At 43.9% G+C, this 12284-nt stretch overlaps 1 protein-coding gene and 3 pseudogenes across 8 annotated transcripts in view; 2 read left to right on the top strand and 2 right to left on the bottom strand.

The window, feature by feature from the left end:
- Positions 1-3425, top strand: part of WDR47 (WD repeat domain 47) — a 59177-nt gene extending 55752 nt beyond the window's left edge. For all 8 annotated transcript variants that reach the window (XM_027624103.2, XM_027624053.1, XM_027624045.2 and 5 more), the window contains one exon: positions 2073-3425. In XM_027624103.2, coding sequence (XP_027479904.1) covers positions 2073-2215 — 143 coding nt within the window. In that variant the 3' untranslated portion in view covers positions 2216-3425. The remainder of the gene's footprint in view (positions 1-2072) is intronic.
- Positions 3426-4443: 1018 nt separating this feature from the next.
- Positions 4444-5544, bottom strand: LOC113915361 (annotated as a pseudogene).
- Positions 5545-5597: 53 nt separating this feature from the next.
- Positions 5598-7607, top strand: LOC113926434 (annotated as a pseudogene).
- Positions 7608-10424: 2817 nt separating this feature from the next.
- LOC113939261 lies at positions 10425-11797 on the bottom strand (annotated as a pseudogene).
- Between the last annotated feature and the right edge of the window lie 487 nt (positions 11798-12284).

Genomic DNA, 12284 nt, shown 5'->3' with positions numbered 1-12284 from the left:
TACCAACACCTGTTGTTTCTTGTGTTTTTTATTTACCATTCTGACAGATGTGAGATGATATCTCATTGTGATTCTCATTTGCATTTCCCTGATGATTAATGATGTTGAGCATCTTTTCATGTGTCCTTCGGCTGTCTAAATGTCTTCTTTGGAGGCATGTCTGTTCATGTCATCTGCCCATTTTTAATTGGATTGTTTGGCTTTTTGGTGTTCAGTTGTGTAAGCTCTTTATGTATTTTGGATATTAACCCTTTATCAGATATGTCATTTGCAAATATCTTCTCCCATTCCATAGGTTGTCTTTTTGTTTTGTTGATTGTTTCCTTTGCTGTGCAGAAGCTTTTTATTTTGATGTATAGTCCCAGTAGTTTATTTTTGTTTTTGTTTCCTTTGCCTTAGAAGACATATCTGGAAAACTATTGCTACTGCCAATGTCAGTGAAATTACTGCCTGTGCTCTCTTGGATTTTTATGGCTATTTTGATCTTTTTGTTGTTGTTTATCTGGTGTAATCAACTTTATAACATTTTTCAAATTTTAGTTTTATAGTATTTACTGAACAAATTACTCGTACTGTATTGATGTGAATTATAGCAAATTATTAAACAAATCAAGTGTGAATAGTCTTATTTTATTAAGTAATTTTAAAACATTTGAAAGAATCAACATTTATTACACAAAATCATTTTGAGTTCAGTGATGGTAGATGTTAAAATATGCATTATGTAACTCCTATTAGCTTTTACTTAAGATACTTAGTGTATAATTGGTGTAATTATGTCTTCAGCATCTAGTTTTATTTTTAAATACTTAGTAAGCAAATATTTATTTTCTATCAAGTAAGGACAGACAGATGAATAAGACAGGTAACTTCCTCCTTGATGGAGCTTACATTTTGGAGGTAAATAAAAAGTAAACAATAAATGTTGTAATTTCAGGTATTGGTAAGTGCTATTAAAAAATTAGCGAAGTGGGAGAGAGTGACTGTGGATGGAGAGGCTATTTTAGGTAGGCTGGAGTAGGTCTCTTTAGGGAAGTGACATTTGCACAGAGACTTGAATGATAAGGCACAAGCCAGGCCAGGACGTGCTGAGGCAGGAGTGAATTCAGCATGTTCATGACACTGCAAGGAGACAGTGTGTCTGGGACTTAGAGAACTAGGGGAGGGAGAGACAAGAATAAATCAGAGGCAGGGTTTTATAGACATTTTTAAAAAGCATAATGGGAATCCTTTGGAATATTAAAAACGGGGAGTGATCTGATCTGGTATCTATTGCTATCGTTTAAAAGATAGTTTTGAGTTATGTAGGGAGAATGGATTATAAGTGTAAATATAAGTGTAACGATCAGGCTATTGGAATAGTTCAGGTGAGGGATGATGGTAGCTTGGACTAGGGTGGTAGAGGTGGAGGTGATAGGGAGTGACTGAATTTAGGATATAATTTTAATTTGTTTAGATTAAATTTAGGGAGTGAGAGGAATGCTGATTTCTAGGCTTTTGGTATGAGCAACCAGATGGTGCCATTAATTGGTAGGAGGAGGAACAGGTTTGGGCAAGAAAATGAAGAGTTCGGTTTAAACAAATTAAGATGACTATCGGGCAATCAAGTGAGATGTCAGATAGCTGTTTGGATACTAGTTTGGCGCTCAGGTGAGAAGTCAAGGTTGGAGGTGAAATGTGTAGTTGTAAGTACACAAATGGCCATGGTACCACGGTACTAGATGAAATTTCATAGGAAGTGGGTATAAAGGGAACAGGAAATCTGAAGGCTGCCTCCTGGTAGAGGAGCAGCAAACCAGCAAAGGAGACCAAGGTGTAGTGGCACCAAAGTCAGGGGGAAGTCAAGTTGAGAGAGTTTAAAGGAGAGAATGGCAGCTATGTCAAATGTTGCTGTGTATATTTTACCGAACACTACTTAGTATAGGTATTCAAGAACTTATCCCTGTTTAAACCTTTAAAGGTATTAATATAGTTTAGGGCTTTGTATACTGTAATGCCTTCAAGTTACCAGGAAGTCTGTGAAATCTATACATATTTTGTATTGTAAATCAGTGTCTCTCTTTTCCATTTAGGGGACCTCACTAAACAGCTTCCTATCATGGTGGTGGGGGAGCACAAGGACAAAGTGATTCAGTGCAGATGGCACACCCAGGACCTTTCCTTCCTGTCATCCTCTGCAGACAGAACTGTAACTCTCTGGACTTACAATGGATAGGGTGCACCCAGTGTCAGTCTATGCAGTGAAAGCACAGAGACTTCAGACTACTGAGTTGTGAAAATTACAAATTTGAAGAACATAGACTGATCGGAAAAGTGGCTTAGCACGAGGAGGCCCCTTATTACCATGTATCCCTTTGATAGGAACCGTTGGGTGGTGTTATTCTGCAGTGCTTTCAGTCTTCCATGTGAGCTCGTGCTGCTGTGACCTGCTATATGTAGTCTTGTTGCCAAAATCTGCAGAAGAGCTCTTATGTTGTCAGTGTGCACTCCAAGTCAAGGTGGACGATGTGTTTACGGTTTAGTATTAAATGCATTCCTTGGTCTTTGCCTAAATAACAGTTTTATATACACATTGAAATTGAACTATAAGCATATTATTACATGTAATGCAGCCAAGTTCTACACAGATTAAACATACGTGTTCAGAAATTACTTTTCTCACACTCCCATGATACTATATCACTTGTCAGCTAGAGGTCAGGATTTTATATGTCTCTCAAAAGTTACATGGTTATTTTCACTAAGGATCATTATGGAGTTTAAAGATGGATGGAAAACTGCTTCTTAGTTCATGATGTGGTATTGGCCTTTTCTTTTTTCTTAAACCCAGGGATATAATTACTATTATGTCACATTATTTTGTTTCAGGCTTAAAAGGTAAATATGTTTGCTTCAGAAACTTGTCAATTTCAATTTTTTGAATGCAACAAGATACCTCCCTTCTAAACTGTACTGTAGAAGCAGAGCGGCAGCATTTTGTGATGCAACACTTGATGGTACAGTAAATTTACTGGCTAGCGTTTTTCCTCTTAAAATTAAAAACTTTGCTATAGACTATAGCATGGTTTGAAATGCTATGTCTGCATGATAATTTGAAATGGAAAAATTTAAACTTTGCACTCCAAAAGCTTATTTGGATTTGTTTCTTGCACTGTTTTGTGTAATTAGAATAATGATTTTATTCCTATGGCATTGTAGATCCTAACATTTATGTATCTTTATTTTCATATTGTACAGTAATTTTACTTTAAATTATTAAATAGGCTATTTTATTTATTTCAAATGCAGTTGAGTTGGTTCTAATTATTGAACTGTCTGTGCACTGTATGTAGCAAGCATTTTTAATCTATTGTATACAAGTGGAAAGGATATTAGAAGTGTTACTGTGCTATTATTTCAATAAAGACCTCTTGACACCCTAAAAATATTCCTGTTCCTCAGTGTCTGTGACTTTCAATTTAGAGTGTTATTTTTTCCAGTTTACTTGGAGGTGGTGTGGTCCAGTGGGTGAACCCCACAATCAATTTTTTTTTTTTAAGATTTTATTTGTTTATTTGTCAGAGAGAGAGAAAGAGAGCACAAGCAGGGAGAGCAGCAGGCAGAGGGAGAAGCAGGCTTCCTGCCGAGCAAGGAGCCCAATGTGGGACACGATCCTAGGACCCTGGGATCATGACCCGAGCCGAAGACAGATGCTTCACCGGCTGAGCCACCCAGGCGCCCCCCCACAATCAATTTCTTAAATTTCTTTCTAAAGTTCTTCTACTGGGGTGCCTGGCTAGCTCAGTTGGTGGAGTGTGTGACTCTTGATCTCTGGGTTGTGAGTTTGAGCCCCATGTTGGGTATAGAGATTACTTATAAAGTTCTTCTACTAACTTACTTTTTTTTTTGTCTACTCTTTACTGTTATCTTCCCCACTACCACCACCAAAACCAAGCAGAATTTTGATTTCCTTTCCCCAAAAAGGTGCTGCTACCTCATTCCTAGGCAGATGAGGGAGGACAGGACTTCAGGCTGGAGCCACCATTTAGGTTCTCCCACAGCCCGGAGCCAGGGAGGGGAAGTGACACATGGTGATGGATGGATGGATGGATGGATGGATAGATGGATGGATGGATGGATGGATGGATGGAAAGAAGGATAAACCGACAGAGAAAGTGGGATCAGGAAGGGGCTGCTGCAAGGAAAGCCCCCACTCTTTCCAGTCTTGCCTCTGGGGGGTAGGAGAGGCATGACTGACCGTCAGGGCCAGGGTGGTGCCTAGCTAGACCACAGCCCTTTGTGGGGTAGTCCAATAAACATGGTGGATTCTCGGCACCGCTGGTGCCTGGTGTTTCAAGGCTGCCGTGGCCACAGACACCTCTTGGACCTCTTGGCCTTGGTTCCCCAACAAGCCAGTGGTGGCAGGAAGGGATAGGAGAGGAAAGCTCCCCTGCCCTGGGAGCCTCACAGGCTGTACCAAGAGAGTAGCCAGCCTGGGGTGGAGGCAGCCGGATCTCGGGAGTGGCTAACCCACACATCATAGATGCTCTTGTTGGGTGGCACCCCCTGGAAGAGGGCATCTAGATCCTGGAGCAGCCCTGGGGGGCCATGAGTTTCAGGGGCCACCCCCCAGTAGGCTGAGCTGGTTGAAGGTGGGCACTGGGGACAGGGTGTGGGCGGTAGTGGAGCTAAGGGCATTACCACATTGGGAGTGTACATGGGCAAGTAAGAGATGGGCAGCTGCCCCCAAAGCGAGGCCCTGTCACCCCCACTGGACAGTCCCCCAGGATCTGGAGAACCCTGCAGTAAGTGGAGGGGCCAGGCTCTGTGCTCAGGGGAGAGGGGCGAGGGCCTGCTGGTTCACCCTGGGAAGTCTCCGCATCCGCTCTCATGGGCTCGGGAAGGGGGCAGAGGGGGCACAGAGGCCTCTCAGAGGGCAGGGGTGGAGTGGGCACCACCTTCTCCCCACTGTGCCCAGAGCCTGCCGGACCTGGGCTGCTTCGTGGTGCCCCCTCCCTGGGGTCCCCTAACAAAGACTTTATGCTGAAGCCCTCACTGGGTGGCGACTGGGGACTGGGCTGCGGCCGGGGGGACTGGGCGGCCGGTAGGGCCAGCCGTGCAACACGTAGGGGCCCAGGTCCTTGGCGAAGGCTCCCCGCACGCCCCTGCTCTACCAGCGCCGGCACAGGGCCATGTTCTGCAGCCACAGCGCCTCCGCCGGGATCAGGCTCACGTCGACTGCCCAGAAGTTGCCCTTGGCCTGGGGCTTCGCTGGGTCTTTAGGCACCTTGCGGAAGCATTGGTTGGAGGAGAGGTTGTGGCGGATGGAATCCTTCCAGCCCTCGTAGTCTTCCTTGAAGAAGGGGAACGCGACCTGGACCTGACGGATGATCTGGGCCAGCTTCAGCCTGCGGGAGGGTGCGCCCTGAATCACCAAGGCAATCATGGCCAAGTAGGTGTAGGGGGCTGGTCATGCCGCAGGTATCTCTTCTTCCTCCTCTTGGGAGTCTGGGAGGACGACTCCGACCCAGGAAGCCCCAGGCGTGGGTTGCTGCAGGGCCCCATGCAAGGGGAGGCACGCACCATGGGCAGGGGCCTGGCCCCGTGGAGGCAAGGCAATGGGGCAGTGTGGTGAGGCAAGGCTGGGGGCCTGAGGCCCTCTACTAACTTACTTTTTAACACTTGGGCAACTGCCTGACTTTTATGTGTCTCCTGTCTGTCTGATTCAAGATCTAAAGAACTTTCCAACCTGGATATATTGTGAAAGTTGATTAATAAAAGTCCAGCAAAATATATAAATTGTAAATTAGACAACAAAGATGTTGAACTGAGTGCTTTAGAAAGAAATGAAATCTCATTAGTTGTAGTTGTGTATATTCAGTAGATACACAGTTTTCCTACCTTTGCAGAGGGGAATTCTGCTAAAAGTATGCCACGGTCTCCTCTTCAGTTTACTTTCATGCTTAATTTCATACATTGCAGATATTACAGCAGGTCATTAGTGTTAAGTTTAAAACTAGGAAAAAAGCATTTCTTGATACAGACCAGCTGAACTTCATGGTAAAACAAAAATGTTCATAAAATTATTCTACCTTCAAGGAGAGAACTTTAAGATCCTCCTATATGTGGGGTATGGAATTCATTTTGCAGTGCATTAGACAATAATAAGCACTAGAAATTATATTACTTATTGTAATAACTACCCGGTTGCATATGTCCTTTTCCCCATGGCTCCACACTGTCTTCTCCATGGAGGTGAATAGATTCTTGGAGGTTCATGTGGAAGAGAAAGCAAGAGAACTGAAGTATCGACATTCTCTGAACCCTTCTCAGTGGGAGTATGGGGAAGGAGAGTAGGGATGAGGGGGTGCAGAAATTCTTAGCTCCTCCCCACAGAAGTGTCAGATGTCTGATTTAAATTTTATTTTAAAAAATATTTTTAACTGTAATAAGCCAAATGACATAATCAACAGAGAGAAAATACAACCCACGAAGTGGGAGAAAATATTTGCAAATCATATATGGGGTAAAGGATTAATATCCAGAATATATAAGAACTACAGCACAAAAACAACCAAAAAACGAGCCAGATTAAAAAATGGGCAAAGTATTTGAATAGACATTCTCCAAAGAAGATAGACAAGTGACCAATAAGCACATGAAAAGATGCTTAACACTACTCATCAGGGAAATGAAAATGAAAACCACAATGAGATACCACCTCATACCCATTAGGGTGGTCGTTATCAAAAACACAAGATAATATGTAGTGGAGAGGATGTGGAGAAATTGAAACTCTTGTGTACTACCGGTGGCAATGTAAAATGCTGTAGCCATAATGGCAAGGGAGAGGCCACTACCCTAACTCCATCTAAGCCCCAGGCTCTTAGACTGAAATAATGCCCAAGTTCAAACAATGAAGAAAAAAGCTAAAAGCTGAAGTGAAAAGATTATTCAAAAGAAAAGAAGCTTCCCACTTCAGTTCAAGCTAATTACACCTTCCCCTCTGCCACCGTCACCAGAAAGAGTGGCTATTCCTTCCATAGCAACACTCCTTAGCAGAAGCTGGCTAAAATCAAACTGGAACTTCTGATTTCCCAATATCAAGGGTACAGTAAAACTTAGGACACATAGTGTGTGGTCTGTATACAGCTGGTGGCAGAACTGCATGGCCCAGAGTTTAGGAAGTCTTGAAAGACATCATCTCTCCATACCATTATTGCCACCAAGAACTTCACAGTCTGAAACAACAGTTTTGCATTTTGGAGAGTGAATTCTGCAAACTCCAGGAGGCACTGAAGACCATCTTGGAAAACTCGTCCTTGTCCAAGCTGTGGTCAAATGTGTCACACAAGTGGTCAATTTACCAATGTGCCTGCCTGTGTTCTAACCATCCCGGGAGAATCCCAAGCTGTACTTCCTCCCATACTGCCACAGCCAGCCACCCACCTTCCTCCTCATCCATCTCTGCCTCTACTCCCTCCGCCTCCTCTCTGCCGGTACCTCCATCACCCATGGCACCTTGGCTGCTCAGAAATTCTGATTGTACTAAGGCACTTCAGGCTGGACCATTAAAAAAAGATGGACCCATGCAGACAACAGTTAAAGATCTTACTGAAATGAAAGAACACACTTTTTTTAAAAAAGATTTTATTTATTTATTTGAGAGAGAGAGAGAGAGCATGAGAGCAGGGAGGGTCAGAGGGAGAAGCAGACTCCCCGCCGAGCAGGCAGCCCGATCGGGGACCTGATCCCGGAACTCCAGGATCATGACCTGAGCCGAAGGCAGCCGCCCAACCGACTGAGCCACCCAGGCGATCAGCCTAGAAGTCCAACTCAGACTGCCACTGCAGCTTTGTTGAAAAAAACCGACGCCAACCTCACTGCATGTGGTGGTTCACAAAATACTCAGATAAAATCATCTCAATCTTTTTTTTAGTGTAGTAGGGTTTGTATAAATAATTATATATAATTCCACTTGAAGAATTAAAGTATGTTTGGAACCCATTCATACTGTGGTATTAAGTGGTATTTGGACATTTTTTAGTTTGCAGGATCAGTAAGAGAACAGATGAGAAAATGCAATCCCCAAAGTGATGTTTATCCTGGAATTACCCAATTTAGGTTGGAGAGGTTGTTCAAATTTAATTAGAGAGCTAATTTTTACTCAACAGGTATAGTTCTAACATTAAGAAAATAACCTGGTGGGGCACCTGGATGGCTCAGTTGGTTCAGTGTCTGACTCTCGGTTTCGGCTCAGGTCATGATCTCATGGGTTGTGAGATTGAGCACTGGTTCAGGCCCCTTGCTCAGTGGAGAGTCGGCTTGAAAGATTCTCTCCTGCTACTCCACACGCTCTCTCCCTCTCTCTAAAAATAAATAAGTCTAAAAAAAAAAAGAAAGAAAAGAACCTGGTGCCCATTCATCTTGAATATTCTTGGGTAATTAAAAAGAAAAGTATTTTGGGGGCAGCTGGGTGGCTCAGTCGGTTAAGCATCTGCCTCTGGCTCAGGTCATGATCCCTGAGTCCTGGGATCAAGCCCCACGTCAGGCTCCCTGCTCAGTGGGGAAGCCTGCTTCCCCCTCTGCTTGTGTTCTCTCTCTGTCAAATAAATAAATAAAATCTTTTTTAAAAAAGTATTTCATCCTGTAAAGCTAATGCATTAAGTGCTACAAACCTGATCGGTAAAAAAGACCCTCTAGATTTGATTTCTGTTCATAAACTAATCAAGAGGTTAGACCATCCCCCATCCAGACCCAGTTATTTTCCAAAAGGATTTGAAGCAAAATGTCCAATGTAATCTTAAAAATTAGAATGTATCATTTTTTAAAGATTTTATTTATTTATTTATTTGACAGGGAGAGACACAGAGAAGGAACACAAGCAGGGGGAGTGGGAGAGGGAGAAGCAGGCTTCCTGCTGAACAGGGAGCCCGATGCAGGGCTCGATCCCAGGACCCCAAGATCATAACCTGAACCGAAGGCAGATGCTTAACGACTGAGCCACCCAGGTGTCCCTAGAATGTATCATTTCTAACATCTTAGGTAGGTGATTATATCTGGCTCACTGAAGTCTGAGATATTCCTTACTTTGATATCTGTTGTCCACATTTATCCAGCTAAATATAAGTTTCACGAGGACCTCAACATGAACCTTGTATTTTCCACAAGGCCCTGAAGGATTCTCTGAAGTCCATAGCAGATTCACTGTGAGACCTAATTCCCTGTCCTCAATAGCCTGTTGAGTCAATAACAGGAATAATGCACCCCTGTGTGCAAAAACACAGGTTCTTCCCTGCCGGTCCAGGGTTGCCAGATTTAGCAATTATAAATACATGATAATCAAATTTGTATTTCAGATAAATAACAAATAACTTTTAAGTATAAATATGTCCCATTAAACAATGAATGTTTCTTTTCGTATAATTATGTCCCAAATATTGCATGGGACATAGTTATACTAAAAAAAAATATTCAGTGTTTATCTGAAATTCAAGTTTAACTGGGCATTCTGTGTTTTATTTGGCAACCCTATATAAGTCAGACCCCTACAAAATTGCCAAGTATTTCTAGGAACCCCCCTGTTTGTCAGATGTATGTACTGAGCAGCGGACACTACTATAGCTTCAGCCAAGATCGCCATCACTAATGCATTAAGTATCACAAAGGAAGGGGACCTGTCATTAGGGGGAATGTGACTGAAGGCACCGGATTAGCTTTGAAGCTGATAACCTCCACCGTAGTTCCAAGAATAAGGATAGCAGAGCCTCATGCATAGGAAACAAGGGGTTTTGATCTTGACTGAACTTTCGAGCCTGACAGAAAGCAGCTACATAGATGATATCCTTGAAATATCCCCTGGTTAGCATAGGCTAAAAAAGATATTTTAGTAACTTCTCAGAAATACCTATTCTGCTTTGAGATGCCAAGAAATGCAGAAATATTGCTTTGAGATGCCAAATAGAGTATTGTGGGAAGTCACCAGACTGGAAAACAGACCTGGGGATGATGTTTTGTTCTTATGAGACCCACATTTATGTTTATAACACATTTATGAATGAAAATTAAACAGATAGTGAAGTTAAGAAACATATGATTCTAGTTTTGTTTTTTTTTTTACGGGTCACTGAGGCCTTTTTATTCTGCACACAAAACCACTGGGGATTTCTCCTGTGGACACCTCAAGATTATAAAGTAGACAGACATGACTCCAGACACTGGGTGGAAGTGAGGTGAGAAAACAATGACTTGGGCCAATCACACGATTACAGAGTTAGGGTTTCCAGCAGGGTTCCAGATGGTCAAGTTTGGCTTCTGCAGCAGTTCTAAGGAAGCAGTGAGAACATCACAGGGAGGGGGGAAGGCAGTTAACTGGCAGGGTCCTCGGCCAGTTTCAGCTGGGGGCCTCGAGCTGCCCGGGGCGGGGGTGGGGGGCGAGATCTAATGAGCCGACTCAGGACCGCAGGACTCGGGGTGTGCCGCCTGGAGCTTACTTGGCCAGGGGGTTTCTGAAGTTTCTGCCGGCGAACTTAGCCTTGCTACCCAGTTCCTCTTCAATTCTGAGGATCTGGTTGTACTTGGCCAAGCGCTCAGATCGGCAAGGTGCCCCTGTCTTGATCTGCCTGGTGCAAAGTCCCACCACCAGGTCAGCGATGAAGGTATCTTTGGTCTCCCCAGAGCGATGCGACACCATGACGCCCTAGCCATTGGACTGGGCCAGCTTGCACGCCTGGAGAGACTCGGTCATGGAGCCGATCTTGTTCCCTTTCAGCAGAAGGCAGTTGCACGATTTCTCGCCCACGGCCTTGGAGATCTGTTTCGGGCTGGTCATGGTGAGATCATCCCCCACCACCTGGATGCCGGCGGTGGCAGTGAACTTCTGCCAAGCTTCCCAGTCATCCTGGTCAAAGGGGTCCTCGATAGACACCATTGGGTAGTCCTTGATGAAGGACTTGTACAGGTTGGCCAGTTCATCAGGCGTGATGTACCTGCTCGGGTCATCGGGGCACTTGAAGTCCAGGTCATACTTGCCCGACCTGAAGAACTCAGAAGCAGCTATGTCCATGCCGATGACCACCTTGTCGGTGTAGCCGGCTTTCCCAATGGCATTCTTTAGCTGCTCCAGAGCTTCTTTGTTCTCCAGGATGTTAGGTGCAAAGCCACCTTCATCCCCCACATTGGTGGCATCTTTTCTGTATTTGTCCTTGATGACATTCTTCAGGTTGTGGTAAACTTCAGCTCCGATGCGCGTGGCTTCCCTGAAGTTGGCCGCACCAACGGGCAGGATCATGAACTCCTACATGGCCAGCTTGTTGCCAGCATGAGAACCACCGTTGATGACGTTGAAAGCCGGAACCGGCAGGATGACTTCAGCATTGCCAGCCAAGTCAGCAATGTGCCGGTACAGGGGCACCCCCTTTTCCATGGCCCCCACCTTGCAGACAGCCAGGGACACACCCAGGATGGCGTTTGCACCAAATTTAGATTTATTTTCTGTCCCATCCATCTCAATCATCAGTCTATCAATCTTCTCCTGCTCCATGATGTTCAGTTTCTTGCTAATCAGGGCAGGTGCAATAGTTTTATTGATGTGCTCAACAGCCTTTGAGACACCTTTCCCCATGTAGCGGGTCTTGTCATTGTCCCGGAGCTCGAGGGCCTCGTAGATACCAGTTCAGGCACCACTGGGCACAGCAGCTCTGAAGAGACCTTTGGAGGTGTAGAGGTCAACTTCAACGGTGGGATTCCCACTAGAGTCAAAGATCTCTCTGGTGTGGATCTTGAGAACAGACATGGTGACCTTCTGGCTGCCAGATAGCGCTGCCTGGGAAAGAAGCAGAGGATGCTGCAGGCATGGAGGATGAGCGTTAAGCCGCCTGATTCTAGTTTTTTTTTTTTTTTTAAAAACCTGCTAGCTACATTTATGTTATGCAAGAATAAAGGGAATGGTCACTGAGAATAAAACATTTGAGTATTTATCTGTAACAATATTTTATGGGGCACTTAATGTTTGTAATATTAATAAACCACCTTGTACGTCTCAATTTAATTTAAATGATGTGATGATTTGATCATTCTTGTGGAATAATGCCTCATAAAAATGCTATAGGATAAAGAAATGTTATAGAAATCCTGTAAATACTTGTAAAGCTGCTACTGCCATTGTACCAGTATTAAAACGTGTTCTACCTTGCATCTTTTACTAATTTTTATAACAGGTTTTATATTGTTTCCATTTGAGAATCCTGTAAATGCTATGGCTTCATTAAACTGTTGCTAATCATATAAAAAAATGGTTCAGCCAC

The sequence above is a fragment of the Zalophus californianus genome, chromosome 4 (genome assembly GCF_009762305.2).
Source record: "Zalophus californianus isolate mZalCal1 chromosome 4, mZalCal1.pri.v2, whole genome shotgun sequence".
NCBI classification, from domain to species: Eukaryota; Metazoa; Chordata; class Mammalia; order Carnivora; family Otariidae; genus Zalophus; species Zalophus californianus.
This window is presented reverse-complemented; position numbering and strand designations above follow the sequence as displayed.